At 45.4% G+C, this 19986-nt stretch overlaps 1 protein-coding gene across 1 annotated transcript in view; it reads left to right on the forward strand.

Moving 5' to 3' along the window:
- The window catches only part of LOC140212903 (uncharacterized), a 50955-nt gene that overhangs the window by 18996 nt on the left and 11973 nt on the right, over nt 1-19986 (forward strand). Inside the window, exons 3-5 of the mRNA XM_072284023.1 lie at nt 6806-6826; nt 11054-11160; nt 19840-19967. Of these exons, the coding sequence (XP_072140124.1) occupies nt 11082-11160; nt 19840-19967 (207 nt within the window). The 5' untranslated portion in view covers nt 6806-6826; nt 11054-11081. The remainder of the gene's footprint in view (nt 1-6805; nt 6827-11053; nt 11161-19839; nt 19968-19986) is intronic.

The following is a 19986-nucleotide window of genomic DNA, read 5'->3' on the forward strand; positions in this document are numbered from 1 at the left end:
TTATGCTGCCTCCCTGCAAAAACAGGGATTGTGGACACGTCAAGCTGTTGAAGGACAGCTTTTTATCTACAGTCCCTCCATCTGTAGATGTGCAGGATGGCAAATAAACAATTTCATTTCATATTCGCTGTGCTCCTAATATATGCGCAATGAGAGGACGTGTAAATATCATACTTTTTTTTCACAAAACTTTAGATGATCCCTCCAATGCACTCACGGGAGGTAAGTATCTACACTAAAGAAACACGACGGTGATTTATTTGATTACATTTGCACCAAATGCGCTAATTAAAAGGCTTTGTTTTAAACTATCTCTACTGTTCTAAGCTCTTGTTTTGGTTTTATATTAACTTGAAGTCCATCTTAAATTACTTAGCACGACATGACGAGTTTTCTAATGTGCAATACAGCACAGATCGGTCCGCCAGTATACTGTGTGCTCAACGTTAAAATATCACTAAGGAAAACAAAAAGAACTATGCTACATACGCGAATAAGGCCTCTATGTTCGTCTATGTGCTTTCGCGGAAGCAAGGTTTTTAGCAAGTACGTAAGAAATAGAGACAACAAATGAGGTAACAATACACAGGTAACAAAAATTTGCTACGTTCAGTATTTTCGCGATTATAATGTTTATAGTACAAACTTGAGGCCATACGTTTTGGAGAACCATTGCCTTTTACAATGATCTTCTAAAGCGTTTGTTTCTCACGATATTCATCATAAGACTGGACGCCCAATAGGCTGATCTGTTTATTTGTTTGGAATTGGTAATTTATTATATTGGAATTAGGAATTTATCAGAGATGAGACTTGGGACACAAAAATTAACTCCCCTGCCACTCCGTGGTGTGACATGACTGATATACACGCGACTATTCAAGACAATAGAGCTGATAACATCTACTCTACAGCTTTTGGCTGGTAATTATAAGAGTTGTCACATAGGTGCTTCGTCGTTGTGTCGAAATTCCTGCACCTGAATTCAAAAATTAGTGTACGACGTGATGTATGATGACTATATCAGAACCCAAACGCTTTTGATGTTTTAAAGACGGTTCTTTTCTTGCTTCGCATACAAATAAATAACAAACGATTACCTAAAACAAAGTACAAGTTATTGGATTGAATATGAATTGGCTGAGACGAGTCTTAGTTCAAATTTCGTGTCCGAGAGCGCACACACCAACATTTCAAGAAGAATTTGCATAGCTGGCGGTGCGTATTTAAATAAAAATTTTCCTAATACAATGTAGACGACCTTATATGTAGGGCTATGAATGAATTAGTTGCTTCATTTGAAGCAAGCACTCTAATAAAAATTGCTGACGTTAGGAAAATAAAACATTGACTGTAACATGTACAAAATTTACATAGCCTGATAAACGAACCAAATCGCAGTTCAAGCAAATTGCACTTTTAGGAGAGACATTTTAATAATAGGCATAAATCCGTAGTTCGCCACATTATATCTTCCATAAAAATATTTCACGTGCGCTCATGCCTAAATGTTCCACAAAGCCGGCCTATTCTTTACATGCTTTTCCAGTAAATGATGTTTATTCTTGATGAACATTTTGTTGAGCTGCCGGGATACCTTCACTCGGTCCCATATGCCATGCTGGAACATGCCGTATAATTTCTTAGGTCATCATTTTCTGTTTGTCCCAGTAAAATGAACATGACCCTTTCTAAATTTCAGTCCCATCTATCTTCGTGGATTCAGTAAACCATGAATCCATGGACCCTTATTGTACATGAAATACGCAACTGATTCGCAAGTTATACCAATCACAATTACTAATGCTGTGTGGAGGCCAGTATGAACTTCACTCACAATAAGACTGCGGCTGTACATCATGACCTTGCTTCGTAATACCTGCCATGGGTTACTGGGGCATCCATGTGATTGCAAATTGTCCAGACCATTTTTATGAATGATGTATGTGTAAGGAAGAAGAACCGCCGGTCAGCTAGGCGCATCACCAGTGTCTTAAATATAACGAAGAAGCGTCGGTTAGGCAGGCCCATCAGCAGCATTTTCCGTAGGGGCTGCCTCTGGATAATCGCGGGGCATTAATATCCGCATGACTTTTAACATTGCCCGTTTCCCGTACGCTATAAACACGTTTACATTTGGTAGGTGTTGCAGGGTACGACTTCATTAACGCTGTATCTGCAATGTAGAGCCCTTCAGCCACCTCGGCCCATACCGTCCGATCTAGCCCAGCAATATCTGACCGTATAGGACTATACTGTCCAGCAACCTGCAGGCATGCTGCCTCCTGCCATCTGTCCCGGCGTACAGCGTCAGCGGAATCCAGCGATTTTTGCAGCTACCGGAGATCACGACGTCGAGGACTAGCTCGCCTGGTGTGAAAGCGTCAGCGCACACACCCACTGGGATTATTCGGCAAAGCTCAATAACGTAATTTTCTACTTGAGCAACGTTGCCGACTCGGAGTACTGAAACATGAAATCCGACTTCCGAACATAGTTATTGTACAATACTACTTTTACAGAAGTCATTGTCCACCCTGCTTTTCATAAACTTCAGGCTGAACAACGCGTAGCCGGTCGTGCACAGAAACCAGCTATATCGAAGACATGGTTAACCTGTGCAATGGAGTCGACGCAGCGATGCGGGAAGCCAACAAGGTCGGGCACATCCTAAAAGGAATTGAGGACGGCGTCTTCCAGATGTTGGTCTTCTGAAATCCGACAACAGGGTCTGTCGTGATTGCGCTGTGCCAGAGCTACGATGAACTTCGAAGACAGCGAGTAGTCACACATCAGCCCTCACAATTCGCCTCTGTCTCACTTCTGACGCTAAGTGCTGTCGAATCGTCCTTAATGCTACAAAGACAGGAGCCGGTGCGCGAATGAGTTGCTCGGCAGCTTTGCTTAGTCGCCTTGACGAACGCGCAGTCATACTCTTCATTTACCCCGGGCTTGCAGACTATCAAGGCGCAAGTCGCCGAATGCCTGCGGGCTTTTATTGAACTGCCTACCGTCGCGGCGCCATTGATGTATACCGACGTCACTGCAAGCCATACTTGCTCGCCGTCCTTCCCTTTAAGCAGTTTCGCGACCACCCCCGATGCTCTTTCGGCCACCTGCACCACCGCTGCCATGCGAGTCAGATTCTCGACGCACACGGGACAGCCGTCCAATTCGCTATAAATGTGGTAGTCAGGGACACATTGCCCGGATTTGTCGATGTCGTATACTGATTCTCTAGCACCAGCAACGATTCGCACTCCTCGCTCCGGAAGCACCCTTTTCGTGTCTCAGCTTCTGAACGCCAGTTCATCGACGAAGAAGTGAGCGATATGCTAAGGTGTGGCATTATTCGCATGTCCCATAGCATGAGCACATCTCTAATCATCCTCGTGAAAAAGTAACATGGCTCTATTTGCTTCTGCGCTAAATACAGCCTTGTTAACAAAATCACGCGCCAGGACGTATATCAACTGCCACGCATAAATGATTCTCTTGACTGTTTGAAAGTTGTCGAGTGCTTTTCCTCTTTGAAGTTGAGATGAGGATATTGGCAAGTGCATATAGCAGAGGCTAACAGCTCAAAATCCGCATGCGTCCCCCCAGACAGCTTATACGAATGTAATGTCATGTTATTTGGTCTATGTAATGCACCTGCTACTTTCGAGCGCATGAAGCGCAGTGTCTTGCGTGGTCACACTAGCACAGGTGTTTGTACTACCTAGATGATGTTGCTGTCTTACCGCCTAGTTTACCAACTCATCTCCAGTGACTTAGAGAGGTATTAAGCTGTTTTACCAATGCTTACCTGCAACGCAATGTCAAAAAATGCTTCTGCCATGCTCGTAGGCGCAGAACCTTAGGTCATGTCGTATCCAAAGAGACGTGCTTCTAGATCGGGCAAAACTATGCGCAGTTGGCACACACCCAAGGCCACGATCCTGAGACTCGATGCAACTTCGTCAGCTCTTGCTCCTATTTTCACTGCTTTGTGAAAAACAACGCTATGATGACCACCCCCTTGATACAACCTCTCATTGGTGCAACGCCCTATCCATCTGCTCACGTTTTCTCGGATTCTACTAAATTTTCCCTCCACTTTTCCAACTGAAGTTCATACATATGCCTTTGCTGTTAGTCTTGGGCTGGTTAACGCCAAATCAATGCGTGGTCTTGGTGAATACGTTACTATGTATGCCCGCCGCATGCTCAAAAAGGGGAAGTTGACCTGATCTGTTATCGAAACAGAGTGTTTGATCGTACTCTGGGCCCTTAATTAATTTCTACCTTATTTTTACGACCGCCAATATGATGTAGTGACGGAGCATCACGCGGTGTGCAGGCTATCCACACACAAAGGCCCTACTGGCCTCCTTGCACGCTGGGCGCTCCGTTTGCAAGAGTACAACATCCGGGTCGCGTATGGCTCCAGACGCAAGCACAGCGACGTCTACGCTCGCTGCCACTCACCAAGTTCATCTGACGTGGACAGTCTTTGCCCACTCAAGTTTGTGCTTTTAGCTCTTGATGTCGATGACATGCGCTCTGAGCAGAGGGAAAGCGCGCCGACTTTCTCGCTTTTCGAGTTACTCGCTGATCCTCTAAGTGTACTAGTATGTGGGAGCCTACGACAGCAAGCACAACACTTTGTTATTCACGACTAAGTCCTGCGTCATTGCAACTATTTACCTGAATGCCGGCAATGGCTGCTGTTAACATCGCGTCAACATCATATCAATTAATGCTTGTCGTTACATACTGATCCTCCATGCGCCCTGCGGAGTTTCTTGACTACGGTACAACTTGCCTGGCATGTACGGGCGCCGTCTTCCCCTGTCCTCATAATTATTAGCGGTCAATATGATACGCAGTAAACGCCAACTAGGCCAAACTAAAGTTCTTCTGTAAAAGTTTGTTCGCAAGTACCTCCGCTGCTGTCTCGAGTGTCAGCGCCGAAAGACAGCGCCTAAATCTATTGGCGCACACTTACACCCATTTCCTTGCCCGACCCTTCGCTCTGATCGGAGGGGAATCAACTGCTACGCACCGCTACTGAAAACCACTGGATTATCGCTGCAATGGACCATCTAGCACGCTAAGCAGAAATTCCTGCACTACCATCTGTCCCTGCCCAAGAGGTTGCATCATTTGTACTGCGACATTTTATTCTTCGTCACGCAGCCACTTTGGAGCTGCTTTGTGATTACCGCCACGCTTTTGTATGCGAAATCATGACGTCGCTTCTCAAGGAGTGCCAGATTATCCACCGCACGACTAGCGCATACCGTCCATAGACGAATGGGTTGACGGAGCGTTTCACCCTCACATTTGGCGACATGCTCGCCATGTACGTGGCGTTTGGCTATTGCAAGTGGAGCACTGCTTCCGTTGGTCACCTTTGCGTATAGTACTGCCACTCAAGGCACCACCGGTTTTCGCTGCGTTTTTCCTACTGTGTGGCCGCGAACTTTCCGGCACCATCTATACAATCCTACCCTGCCAGCCCGAGTCATCGGAATACTTCCTTGTATCTCAATCTGAGCAGCATCCTGAAGGATGCAGACATGGCCGTCGCCTTACGGCCGCTGATCAGTCCCACCAGAAGCATCATCGAGCTGGCCCTGACTCTGGAATCTTTCATTCCAACTCTGGTTTAGTTGTAGGATCGACCGGCCTTCCCTCTATGTTGCTGCCGAGATATCATGGCTTTTAATGGGATTGTGCAAATTTCAGCTCTGAACTATGAGATAGAGCCTGTGCCGCCATCTTCTCGTCAGCGATCCCGTGGTTGCGAAACTGTTCACGTAGATCGGCTGAAGCCCTCCTACGATTGCTTTTTGTTGCCATCTTCTTAGATCGCCAGGATTGTGTCTGTCTCTCTGACGGACAAACCTAATGAAGAACCGCCCGTCATTTAGGCGTATCACCATCGTTTGAAATCTACCGAGGAAGTAGTGCCGATCAGCCAGGCGCATTAGCAGCGTTTTACGCTCCCCGTCTTCCGTACCCTGTAAATAAACACATGTACACATGACATTTACACAAAAGGTTATCTTTAATGTTGTACAGCGAAGCTGTATATGGATTGCCCATTTATCTGTCCGTCCGGCCGTCGCCTGTACGCCGAAAGCTCCTCCGGCGCAACCTTATGCACATGCGCGAAAAAGAGAAAGAGATGTGCGCGATTGGCTGCGCCAGTAGTACCATCATTGCTCTGCATCACTGGCTAACGCGTGTGCAGCAGCTTGTCTCTCTCTCTGAAATGGGTTGGACGTGCGTCATACGAACTCTTGAGGAGCAGGCAGCTTTCGATCAGCAACGCCGTGAGCAGCACCTGGAACACCGTGGCTATGCTGCCGCTCAGGAATAAGAGCAGGCTCATGCAGCCGAGCGCAAGAAGCCACTACGTGCCCGGGATCCGGCAGCCTACCAAGCCGTCCCTTAATGAACCGTCGTGCTTAACCCAGTGATAAAAACCGGGACCGTACGTTCCAGCTTCGCTGGTTAACCATCTGTACGGAGTGCCTGGGCGGTGATCTTCTTTCTACGTCAATAGCATGCTGCCACTGGCATTCCTTCATAGCGAAGACGTGCGCGTCGGCTCGATGGAACATACTAGCGCATGTAATCAGAAAAAAATGTGACCGCCGCACATTACTGCAGCTTCTAGAAATATGTACTACCACGTTGAAACCAGAGATCTTTGCTGTCACAGCTACTGAAAAAAAATTTAAGGAAGTAAATGAGCAATGACCTCAGAGAAATTAGAGTTTTCACTAAAATATGCCTTTCTTTTCCTTTTCAGATTCATCAATGGGAGACACAGGTGGGTTTGGCTTCCCCAGTGGTAAACCTTATGATAGCATTTGTTGCTAAACGCTCAATACACGACTTCGGAATGCACCGGTCGCGGAAGCTGATCCGTGTCACAATGTTATCTTCTTGGCTGCCTTTCGCGACACATCGGGGATATAATATAAAATTCGTAAATATAAAGACTAACTTTTGCGATGACCTGAGGCGTTTCTATGAAGAAAATTGGGTTTTTCCCGTGCGTTTCCAATAAATTTTTTTGTATATGCTAAAGTAAAACATTTTTTCACTGATAATCCTAAAGTGTGCAGATATTTCAAGATTGCCGAATGTCTTGCCTAATGGCTTGGGTGATTGCCGAAAGTTTAAGCCAACTGAAGTAAACGGTTCTTCGTACAGCGTTGCTTCTACGCTACATTCAGGTGAACTGGTTTGTAGCGTTCAAACTGACAGGCCTTATTTCACGGCTTTGATATGCGTGATATTTTTTTTTCAGTCTACGGAATTTAAAGTTGCCTCAGTGCTTCCATCATAGGCAGGGGAAGCATACAAGCAGCGGAAAGTTTGATGGTCAAAAAGGGCGAGCGTTATCGCAGCCCTCACGTAGTTTCCTTCGTTTTTTGCCTAGCAAGGGCGTCTGTGTGAGCAGGTGTTTGCTGTGTAGCGACACCACAGAAGCGAGAGCATGGTGGTTGTACCCCCCCCCCCCTGTAGCCGCGCTGGGCTTAGCCGCACTGGACTCCTTGTTGGGTTTCGTGTTGGGTGGCCGGTATCGTTGCCGAAGCAACTACGACTAATATTGTCGAGTTTTAGTAACGTTGAGGAATAAGGCTGTACAACTCCTAGTCACGAAACTATGTCTATAACTATGCCCACTATATCGTGAAGAGCAACGCATATAGAGCTGCGCTCAAATTTCACATTAGGGAGTACTGTAATCGTCGGTAATTTTTTTCGCAGTAACTTAGTTTTAAAGTATTCGGAATGTTGTGTGTCTATTGCGAGTTCTCAGCAAAAATCATTCGTCGGAAATTCTGTCACTCGTGGCTGCTGCTGCAATATATTTTTACTCAAGCACGTGCCTCCAAGCTTTTGCTTCATGGGCTCTGGTGGGCACTTGCAGTTTTGTAACACACGTGTTTTCTATTCCATTTTTTTTCTAATGCAACTTTTGTGTTGGCAGCAGGCGTCACGTCACTGTCCTCATTTTAATATAATTACGTTGTCACGCGAAAGCGTTAAGCGCCCTGTGTCACCGAAAATCCGGAGTCCGCGTCCGTCGTCGGCGTCCCATGAGCTAAAATTTCCGTACATGTTCGGGTGCAAGTACATCGCACGCGTTGTTTTACTACATGCGGTACATGCGGGTTACATTGCCGCACCGTTCTACCACGAAAGTTGCTCATACTTTGTCTCACATTGTTGACAAAATTATTCCCCGGAATTCTGAAGTCAGCCCACAAAGAAATTTCGTGAGTCATAACACCGACAACGCAAGTCTTTTATGTTACATCTTCTCAGACTGAAATATTAAAAGTGGGAAACATTACCAGAAATCTGAAAATGATGTCATTTTTTGGCGTGGCTGCGGGCTACCTCCAGGATCGGCCAACGCAAGAGGCCGCGTTTGTAAAAGAAAGCTCGCCTTCATTCATAGCGTTCGCCACCAGCGTTTCCCGGTAAACATTACAGTTACATAAGCTGCAGTTGCCGGGAAGCGTGAAAAGCAGTCAGGGATATTTGAAAGCTACCGGGCGTTTCATTTTTAAAGGTTGTGCATAAGCGTCGTCCAATATTTTGCGGCCTCTCAGCGAATAATTTTAGGCGTTTCTACATGCATATTACCTCTACTACTGATAACTCATTCTTTTTTTACATTGGCAACTCTTCGCCTTTTGCATGGCACTCTTCAAGATCTTGCCCTTGTGCCAAAAACATCCATAAATTATTATCATTTGTTTTATGTTGCCTGCAGCCATGCATGACTGCGATATAGTCATTTAACGCTATTTGCATTTTCTTGAAAATTAGTAGTTATTAATATCGGCATAATATTAGATGACCCCTGCCCAGAAAACGGAACCTCAACGTATTCAAGAGCATTTTTAGGCCGCTCAACTTTCTTGATAACTGTTTGCTGTTCCAGTGAAAGTGCTCCGTATACTTTTCAATGTGTACGGGTTGGCTGTAAAGCTTCATTTAAGGCATCATTCCTAAAATATATCTATCGAGTGATGACAAGTGTAGTCATCTGGAGACCTACTTGACACGAGCACAAATAAATTGAGAAGTAGAAACAGCCTTTGTGCAGAAGTGTTATTTGATAACAAATGCTTACTGCTAGTTGTGGTTGGTCCTTTTAATTACTTCGCAGTCATATCTCTACACATGGGGTAACAAAAGTGACACCATCAATTCGTAGCGATGACACTAGATTTAGGCATACTTGGATATTATAACAGACAATGTCCCATATTATGGTCTCGTTCCAATATGAATAGCAAGCTTTGATTGTAGCGTGCATCTTAGTCTTACAAGATGTATATGTCGCGCACCCATATATAAAGAGCTATGTATAAAACATACGCCCAATATGAGATTACATATGCATCTTATGCCTCTACTTATGTAAGCTACACGCATGTAATATTTCTGCATTTTCGCCAACAAATAAATTGTCAAATTCTGAAAAATACTTGAATTCTAAAACGTATACCAAACATTCTTTTGAATTTTCGCTTCCAGAAACCAAGAGAAGGTAAGAATTTACGATGCGACATCACACAAAATTTGAATGTACAAGTGAAGTTTGCCCTTTTAAATGCGAAGCATTTCTTTGCCTAGTCAGAGTCAAGGTCAAACGCGAAGCCGTCCAAGCTCACAGAGGTTGTCGCCAATGTGCGCGCCCCTTCGCGCCATCTCGCATGCCGCCATTGGCTTGGCGCCTCCTCTCCTGCATCCACTGGCCTGTGCGGGTGTGCCGTGCTCCGTAAACGGCGGTAGACATCAGCTCGTCTTCTTCGCGATATATATATATATATATATATATATATATATATATATATAAATACGGCTCAATAAACCGCATAAGCATTATATATATATATATATATATATATATATATATATATATATATATATATATATATATATATATATATATATATATATATATATATAGAGTTGCCAACTGATTTTTCTCTGTGTCCCCGGCGTTGAAGTTTGGTTGGGGAGTGCCGCATCATTCTCCTCGTCATCTCACACGCCGTCGTGGTCGTGCTACGTCATGAGCATCAGCCAAATCCCCACCATGTAGGGAATAAACATAAAACTGCGCCAGCATTCATCACTTGAGATCAAACTCATATATATATATATATATAATATTAGAAAACTGGAAGGGCTGCTCAGAGGTGCGTTCGATTGGACGGCAACGCTTTCGCATTCACAACTCGTAAGAAGTGCTTAGGTGCCCTCGAATTTTTCAAAGTACAGGTCTCTGCGAAGACTTTTCCCTCTACCGCTTGATACTATGTAGAGCCTAGAAATCTGCAAGGGGAAATCCAGATATAATTCAAGGGAAATTTGAGAAATAATAAACGCAAAATGAGGTCAGCTCGGATGGTAGAGCGGCTGCCCCGGAACGGCGGTGGTCCCACATTAGAGTCCCGGATGAGGACAAATTTTTCAACTGCGGGGCTTTTCTTTCGAGAAACCCGTATGGGTTTCCTTTGTAGCAACTGCTACAATTAGGTGGATGTCTCATTTTCACTTTATTAATTACCTTTCTCCACTTTGCGGGTTTCCGCATAACTATTACGTCAATCTCTTGCCTTTGCTTCGAGTAGTTGTTGACAAGTTCGACTTCGCCTTGCCATCTGCTAGCCGTCTGGTCAGCTCTGATGGTAGAGCGGCTGCCCGTAAAGGCGGTGGTCCCGGATTCGAGTCCCGGACCAGGACGATTTTTTCTTCAACTGCGAAAATTTTATTTCGAAGAACCCGCGTGGGTTTCTTTTGTAGAAAGTGCTATGATTGGGTGGATGTCTCATTTCCCTTTACTAATTACCTTTCTCCTCCTTGCGTGTTTCCGCAGAACTATTACGTCTACGGCCCTTTGAGTTACGCAGGTGTAGGGCTCTAAATTTCAACAGATGGCCAAAGTGGCAATGTCTGCTATTCCTGCCCATGACCGAGGTGAGGATTTCTGCGTCAAAAGATCATTTCATCCTCCTCTTCGCAGAGAACGCGACCGTGATGGCTGCGGCCCGATGTTCCTGCTAGCATGTGCTTTCCTTCTCTTCCTGCTCCTCTTGTGTGGAATACTAGTCTTTCGGCAGCTTTTTCCAGGTGAGTTCTTGCCGTTTCATTGCTCCTTGATGCTTTTCGGTATATGCGCCTAGTGTCACTTCTTTCAATTTAGTGCTACAGCTCCAGTTAAGAGTTGCCAACTGATTTTTCTCTGTGTCCCCTGCGTTGAAGTTTGGTTGGGGAGTGCCGCATCATTCTCCTCGTCATCTGACACGCCGTCGTGGTCTTGCTACGACATGAGCATCAGCCAAATCCCCACCATGTAGGGAATAAAGATAAAACGGCGCCAGCATTCATCACTTGAGATCAAACTCATAAGCATTTTTCATAGCTCTGATACTGGACTCTGAGGCTGCCGTTTGCATTGCGAGCGTAAGCATGTTACAGAGGCGTAATATGAGGCGACGATTGCGGAATCTCAAGGCCAGATCTTCATTGTGGATATGAACTGTGGGTGAACATGAAATACCGCTGGAGGGAAATATTAGACAAGTAGACTTTCCTGACAACTTACCGTATCGAAATATTAACACCAGTGTCATTCCTACTTCGACATCACATAACCACATCTAGCGTTCATATTCCTTGTAACATCTATGTTATTTATATTTTAATTAAGGTCATTTAACTTTGTGCTAACGACACAAGAATGTCGCAATCTTAATAGGCGGGGGGGGGGTACGCAAGTAACACACTTTGGCACCACGGTATGCAATACACACTTAGCCGTTCCCTATAGTACCTGCTTCAGGTCTCAGGCCTTACGCGTCGCCCTAGCAGTAATGTCCTTTACACTACCTTTTCACAATACCAAGTTTCATCTTTCCTTGGTAAGTGCATAGTACCGGGTAGCCCCATGTGGCAAGTCCCCTGCACAAGGTTGTACTTTAAGTTCTACTACCACGAAAGCAACCGGTGGCTACCTTGAATGTATGGTCCTGGCCACACAGTCCAGATCACACGCTTTATTCTAAATTTCTTCTCGTCTTGTGTTAAAACAAATGGTAAAATTCGCTATCCTTACATCTCATGTCATGCTGAGAATGATATATAAGGTGCCCTTCGTCGTTATTATTGAGATAACGTATTTATTTCTGCTATAAATTGAGATTAGCTATTAAGTTCGTGGGAGTGATTTGCTTTACACGCATCAGATGGCAGATCAGTTCTGCAGAATCTCGCAAGGTGGAGAAATTTCATGAAAGGAAAAACGTAGTCATCTGCCCGAATGTAGCACGAAGCTACAAAGAAAACTCAAACTGGATTCCATGAAATCCGTTCGGATTAACTTTTTAGCTTCAGGCTACATTGTGCGGGATTACAATTTTGCATTTCATCCGATGGCAACACAGCATTACGTTCGGCGGTGCGCAAGGGATGTGTAACACTCTCAGAGCCTATTCTATGCGCCATTAATAATTTAAGGCTCCCCTCTACCGTGTTAAGCCGTCGCGGTGCGTCTTAAGGTTGATCTCTTGTCATGTCTAGCGTGATGCTGCGGAAAACTGGCACATGCGCAGGAGGCCTGACGTGTCACGTGTCACAACAGCGCATCAGGTAAAGCTAAACACGCTTTATTTGCTCGCACTCTTTCAGAGTTACAGCCTTTCGGAATTCTTCGGCCACGTGCGAAATCGGAGTGAGGTTTTTTTCAATACTCTTCGCATTTTTGTCTTCATAGCAGCACGGCGCGCATTCGCTTTCATCGAGTTCCACCATTTCTTGAGTCTTAATCAAGGGCATTGTGGCCACACCGCACTCGTATAGCTGCGTGCACGCCAGCTACACGATGTCCTATCAAGCGTGGCTGACCTCCGCATGTGCGAGTTGATATGATTTTGGAAGGCAGTCGCAGCGCGAAACGCTCGGAGAATGTAAAATATGTAACATTGCCGTGGTTCAGTCTTTTAAGTTTATTATCACTTGTGCGCTCCTATTACCAGTGTTGATAAACATTGGCACTTTCGCCTGCAGGGTCAAGCACTGACTCCGATCGCAAGGTTTGGCGTTGCGCATGAACTTGTCGGGCGGTGTCCTAATTATGAGCGGGTGTGACACACGCGGACGTGACGAAAGCGGGTGTCGCAAAAGTTCTGGCCTCCCTAAATTGCATGTAATGACATAGCACAGGTGCCACTAGGCTGCCCGTAAAGATCGGTGCCAGTAAAATACATCACTTTCAGTTTTTAGCACTGATATTATTTGGAAATGTAGTATGTAATGCTCTGAAGAGTTTTGCGATAAAAGGCAGGCACTGTGATTGTTATATTTGCTAACATTCGTTTGTCGTTTTCAGAATGACAAACAAATACTGCAATTTTCAAAATTCTAAGGAATATTATAGTCAACTACGTAAGACATGCTATGCGCAACTTTGGCGATTTGATATTGCACTAATATAACCAGCATTTACGGAATGAATAAACATACAGCGTGGATATACCCAAATATACGCCGGACCCCACGGCGACGTCGACGGTGAGGACGACGGGTAAATTTCGCTTGGAGTGTCGATATATTGATTTCAGAATAAAAAATGCAGCAGATCCAACCAGTTGGGATCCACATACAGTGAAGCGCTGTGTGAGTGCATAAAAGGTCGAAAGGCGAATACACGCACGCACAAATTATACCCAGGCTTCTTTTAAAGCAAAGTTGCTGATTACTATACGGAGATCGACGGACGCCTTGAACGCATCATGGTTTCAGAGGCAGCATTCGCATACATATGTAGTGTAATTCGAGTCCATTCTATCCGAAAGGTGCGTTTACTTCTTCATTAACGAGCAGCCGCGGTTGCGCGAAGGCGAGCTTTCTGGTTCCTAACTGCGTAAGGATTTCTATGCCCGTTCTACGAGGAAACTCATCCGTTCATCGCGTAAGACGAGTCGCCATAAGCCCCGAGAGCGACCTACAGGGACGCTGCGAGCGACGCTCCCATGACGTCAAGGCACGGACTCGCGCCTGTCGTCTGCTACAGTTCAGGTGGTGTCCGGGCGCCTTGTGCAGCGTTTCCGTTTGTTAAGCTCTCGTTCCGTATATGCTTGTATACTTATGATGGACATCTCAAATATATTTTTACGACACATTCGTACGTGAAAATTGATTCAAAGAGCTTATTTTCTTGACAGCAACATATTTCTCGAAGGTTTCTCAAAGGCAACGCGACAGTGCCAGCCGAAGGAGCTCCGACCCGCCCACTGCAGGTTTTTCGTGCTCGGATCTACTATCTGCAGCGGCAGCTTATGTGAATAATAAAAGCATAAGCGCAATAATATAGCACGCAAAAATCCACATCTGCCACAGTGCAACAGGCACGTCACGAACACTGGATAAATTTATCACTTCTACAACATTTAGCTTCACTTTAACCCGTTAAAACATATTTGCTCACAACGAGCACTTCAAGGCTAAAGATTGAATTTTTGCATTTCTTCAGAGAACGCTCCGCAGTGACACGAGGACCACATTGAAGTTTGGATTCTACCAGCACCTTATTGTTTGTTTCATTAGTTCTCAAAATTAGGCCGTGTTTCCCTGGTTAAATTTAAGCGTCGGTAATTGGAAGAATAGCTTACTGAGGCCATCAGCTGTTTGCAGCATACAGAAATGAGCCCACCAATGTTTATTCTATTTACTGCTCTAGACGTTCAACTCATTCGAGCAATTTACTGGTGCGCGTTGCTTGAGGAACGGACATAACGAAGTTGTTTGGTCAACTGACACAGACTGCTTGGCATAAATATTTTAATTAAATGTGCCCTTCGGACCGTGTGGCTGCAGAGAAAAAGAATCCGAAGCCTTATTTATTTGTAATATACGATATATGGAAGATATCGATATTCCCAGTAAAAAATCAGCTGAATTCATGTGATTATTCTTGTGTCTTCTTTATGAGGCAGGCATTCGAGGTTCTCTTTTATATAGTGAAGAAGTGAATATTTCTCAGTTTGTATTGCTAAACAACGCAAGATCGTGATATGTTCAGGCATAAGGTGATTGAATTTTCCTTTTCAAGACAGCCTTAGCTGTGCTCTAGTGCCTAGAGCATACTTTAGGCATTGCCTATGACGCTGTAAAGAACTGCTTGAAGCTTTCAATTCAAAGTTCCGATGAAATTAGGAGTTTCGCTAGCGATACATGTCTCTCCATAACGACTGCTTCGATTGCTTCCTTTGGGTGAGGGATGTGCCAACATATTGACGATAAGGGCTACTGATAGGTACGATGAAGCATTTCATCACTTACAATGGATTGGCTTTCGATCTTGAACACGAAAGTTTTCTTTCATATGATTGCTGTTATGGTATTTGGGAAGTATATACATACTATGCGCGCAGTGCCCCACCTTTAGAGGCGCCACTGATAGCCACCTAGCGGGCACTTCCAACAATACGCTCGGGAGCAGTAGCACACGACAACCCTTCGCAGCAAGGATGGCTGAAGTTCGAGGCTGCGATTTCTCCTTTGTTAGCGTGCCAGACTGCTTCTTCTGCAGTGACAGCTGTAGGGAAGACGCTGGCCTCTGTGGGAGAGGGCCTGAGGTTACCGGTGTTTGGGACAACAGAGCGAAATTTCCATGCATCTTTATTATTACCTTGGAGGCAGTTGTCTCAATTGCAAATTTTAACACAGTGACATTTCATACTACGCATTTGTTTTCTTAATCTTGCAAATCGCATCTAATTACAGATGTTAATCATCGTTTTCCAAACCTTGATCGCGGCAGTATTGAGACCAGGCGTGTTCCGCTGCCCATCAGACGGCAACGGCCCATTAAGATACGGAGGACGACATTTGAATGATACCATCTCGCGGCAAATCCTTGACTCAGTACCAAGTGACTCATGCTTGTCAGGCCAAGCGAGCCGTACCAGTAGCACTCACAATTGCTCGAGACGTTCACTTTCAAACTGCCTAGCACTTGTCGTTACGGGGCGTTTTCTTCTGAGATGGTAACGGGCCGCCTTATCAGCATTCCCCGTACGCTCGGTCTCGTTATTTCCTGGATTGACCATTGAACTTCGGTGATGAATATTTTAGATTAGGTGCCACTTTCAAGGTTTAAATAACGAGGTTCACTAAAATGTTGCTGCCATCAAATTCGCCATTTAAGCAACAACCCCTAGACACCAATAAAAAGGTAGTTAATTTTTTGGGTAAATACTACTCGGAAACTCACGTTATAGCTGCAAGGTACATTCAACTCTCCTAGGAATTGGTCTGCAGCAACCTGCTTTATGAATAAAATTTATGAATAAAATTTGAATGATCGAAAATTAAACACCCAGTGTTTAGCTGGAACAGGCTGTCACTTTTATCGTCACGGTGCTTCGTATTGAAGGGGTGCGGATAAAACCTTAATTTTCATCTTGCTCTCCCATGATTTGTAAAATTTTGACCCCGCACGTTTATGAGCACCAATGGATGATGACCTAAACGCCAACTGAAAATGTTTCTACATGTTGTCTGCATGTTTTTCTCGTGCTCATTGGATGTTGCTAGCGAGTTTGTTGCGTTTGTTTGTCGCAACAGTAACACACGGAATCGTGAGATAGTCCCGAGGGGATCGCTGAACCTGTGAGGTTCTCGACGAATCGGATAACTTTAATGCAGATGTTTATTGCAGATGCGCGAAAGCATTAAACTTGCGCTGTTTTAAGGTGCGTCGGACATCAAGAATGAAAACCTTATGCAAAACGAGCGAAGAAACTTCAAAGTCAGACATTAATGGGGCAGGAGCATCCCTAATTCTCTCTTGCACCCACTTGTACTCGCGCCTGCGCACAAACTGCTGGCGATTCCTGAAATGAGACACCCGTGCACATCACCGCCGTGAATCCTCTCTCGCAATCTGAGTTACCACGCCGCGCTAGGGAAGCGTCAAGGCATCCGCGCTGAGGGACGAATATGCACATGAACCGTAAGAGGCACTACTCTGGCAAAGCTCTTCTCAGTCCCTAATTATGTAGGGCTTCGATGCGCGCACCCTTCTGGGCGTGTCCATCTGGGCACTTTACGCAAACAAGGAGGTTTATAAAAAATTGCTGGTGTTACTATGACGTCCAAAAAGGGGAGCCCGTGAGCCGCCACCTTACCATAGATATGAAAAAACGCTATCGAATAGCCGGGAATATACGATGCCCTTTCTTCCCACTCCCTGCTATTTAAAAAAATTAATCTTCCGGTACGGTTCTTGTTCGATATCTTTATTTCTATCACCGTTTTACAACGAAAGCTATGTATGACTAACTTTCAGTACTTTTTTTCGGCGTCCGTCAACAGAAAAAAATCATCATGTGTGCTGATCCTGGTGACAGTGCAGAAAGGGTCCCAGCTCAATGCCACATACCCTTGTGGCCTCGGGCACCTGTAACACGCTCTTGAATTTCATACGTGGGGCGATACCGAAAATAGTGCAATTTCGGGCCGAACCACGGCGGAGGTGAAGCTGGCGTTAAGCACTCACCATACGTCGGTCGATCCCGAAGATAGTGCAATGCCGGGCCGACATGCGGCAATGGGGAAGCAGGCGTTAAGCACTCCCCATACGTAGGTCCATCCCGAAGGTAGTGCAACGCCAGATGGACCCATTTCGTCTCAGAGCTTTGGCTGTGGTTAGCTTTCGCTGCCATTCCATCTTCACAGACAGGAATGGTTGCTAACTTTTTTTAGAAGGAAACCTAAACGGCGTGTCAAATTTTATGGTACGTCAATATGCAGCCAAAGGTAACAGCTTAACCAGAAAGAACGAGCTTTTCCGAAAAGCCTAGCATTTACAGTGACTGAACAAAAGAAAGTGAACAGATTTCAGCTGTCGTGGCACGCTTCCAGAATGCGCGTATAAGCAAAACCTGACTTCACATGTGCTGGCAAAAAACTGCGCAACCTGCAACTTCATGAATCTTTATTGCATAGGAATGGTAAGGACCCTCGAGGAGCATTCCCGCCATCATTTCCGCCGTCGTCGCCGCCGTGATGTTCTGTATATAGTCCAACTGCGATGACATCTTGCACATTGAGCGTATTCTGGGGGTGCGAGTGAAAGCCTGCGAGTGTGATGCGAGGATGGTGGCTGCGTCTAGTACGCGCAATAGAGGAAAGCGAGGCGGAAGCGCGCTGTTTTTCGTTGAGCGCAACACTGGAGGGGGTGGAGCAGGCGGCATTCTACTCTGCTGGCGGCTGTGTATGGAGCGATTGAACGCGGCCGCGCGGGCCTTACCTTGAATGTAATCTGCGATGGGTGCAGAGTCTAGGTACGCCAAGGACTGATGGCTTCGTCTGAGCTGTGTGCCCGCCGCACACTTCACCCTGTAGCGAGAGGCAACGCGGTCACTTTGCTCGCTGCTGCCGCCGCTCTTCCCGGCTTTAGTGTTTTTATGGCGATGGAATATGATCTCCGGGTAAAAAGTGTTTGTTTGCCATTCCGCACCTGACACCATGCTTGTTAATTCAGTTAGTAAGTGATTGTTTGGAAGTTTGTACAGCCAATAAAATATTATGCCTATTTTATACAGCTCTCTAACAATTTGAAATCGCCATTGAACCTTCGCTTTTCGGGCTAAACTGACAGACTTTTTTTACTTCTATTGGGCTGATGATGATGATTTATTGGCATCAGCTTTCAAACGGAGCACTGGCAAATAGTCACCTAGTCTGCTTGAGTAAATCAGGTATTGTATACATACCATTGATTATAGCATTTTTGTAAACATCAGCTTAATATTTTTCTCTTCGGCAAAACTTCTCTACCTTGTACCTCTGCCAATGCCTGTAAGGGATCCGGCCATACCAATATCTTTCGTTCTTTTTTCTTGCACCTATACTCTAAACGTCTCTTGCTTAACTGGACTGCAACCTGTTGATGTTTCCTTCCACTTCTGGAAGGTGTACGTTACCAGGGGTCTCACTGGGTGCGTCAGTCAAGTTAAATGGCACCTGGGGGTGTTACAGTGGAGGACCACAAAAATACAGACTCACATTCCTCCCTATTTACGGTTATTATGCTCGTTTTCTATCATGCCTTTTGCCCATGAGAGTTGCCCCGTGTTCTCGGCATGAAGAGGTATCATTCATTATCATTTTCCTGTTCATACGGCTTGTAATATCAACCAAACAACGCAACCCTACTTATTGAAGTGGTTACTAGATACCCAGATTTTTACTTACGGCCAATACGTCTCAATTGAGCTGAACAAGCTTGTTCCCCCCCCCCCCCCCCCCTTTAGAAGGTCCTTGAAAATTTCTCCCGTCCTCGGCGGAGGACGGGAGAAAACCCACGCTCCTTGCGGAATTCGCGGCAGCGCCGCAAGGAAGTGTAGCGTGTGCATAGGAAGTGCGTGAGTAGAGCGCGACTGCATATGCGTTGCTGCGTTGGAAATACGTTGCGTCAATAGCAACAGCTTAAATTTCGGCTTTCATCTTGATATAGGTTCAAGTGGACTTCTTTTTTTAAATGTTTCAAGTGGACACAGGAACCGCCAAATGGACAACAGGCGCCTTCTTTCTGGTGTCGACGATACGCACCCTACCACGCACTGTCATGCAAAAGTATGTTCTGCCCTTTCATGTACATGTAGCTACAACTCTTCACACTAAGGCAAACGGACCGACCATTTCCCTCGAACACTATGTGGACGGGAATAGGGAAGTGTGGTCGGGAAGCAGGATTGAGCAGGTGAATTTGTGCGCGATGGTCTTACTGTTCTTTTTGTCCAGGGGACACTACTAAAATAGAGGATCATGGGGGTGACGAAGCAACTGATGGGAATCAAGCTTTCGGGAAATATGGTGGTTCCAGAGGGACAAAAAGCGGTGGAGCGACCAAGAGCACACGAGGACGGCCGGTATGTTCTGTCATAAAAC

The sequence above is a fragment of the Dermacentor andersoni genome, chromosome 8 (assembly GCF_023375885.2).
Source record: "Dermacentor andersoni chromosome 8, qqDerAnde1_hic_scaffold, whole genome shotgun sequence".
NCBI lineage: Eukaryota > Metazoa > Arthropoda > Arachnida > Ixodida > Ixodidae > Dermacentor > Dermacentor andersoni.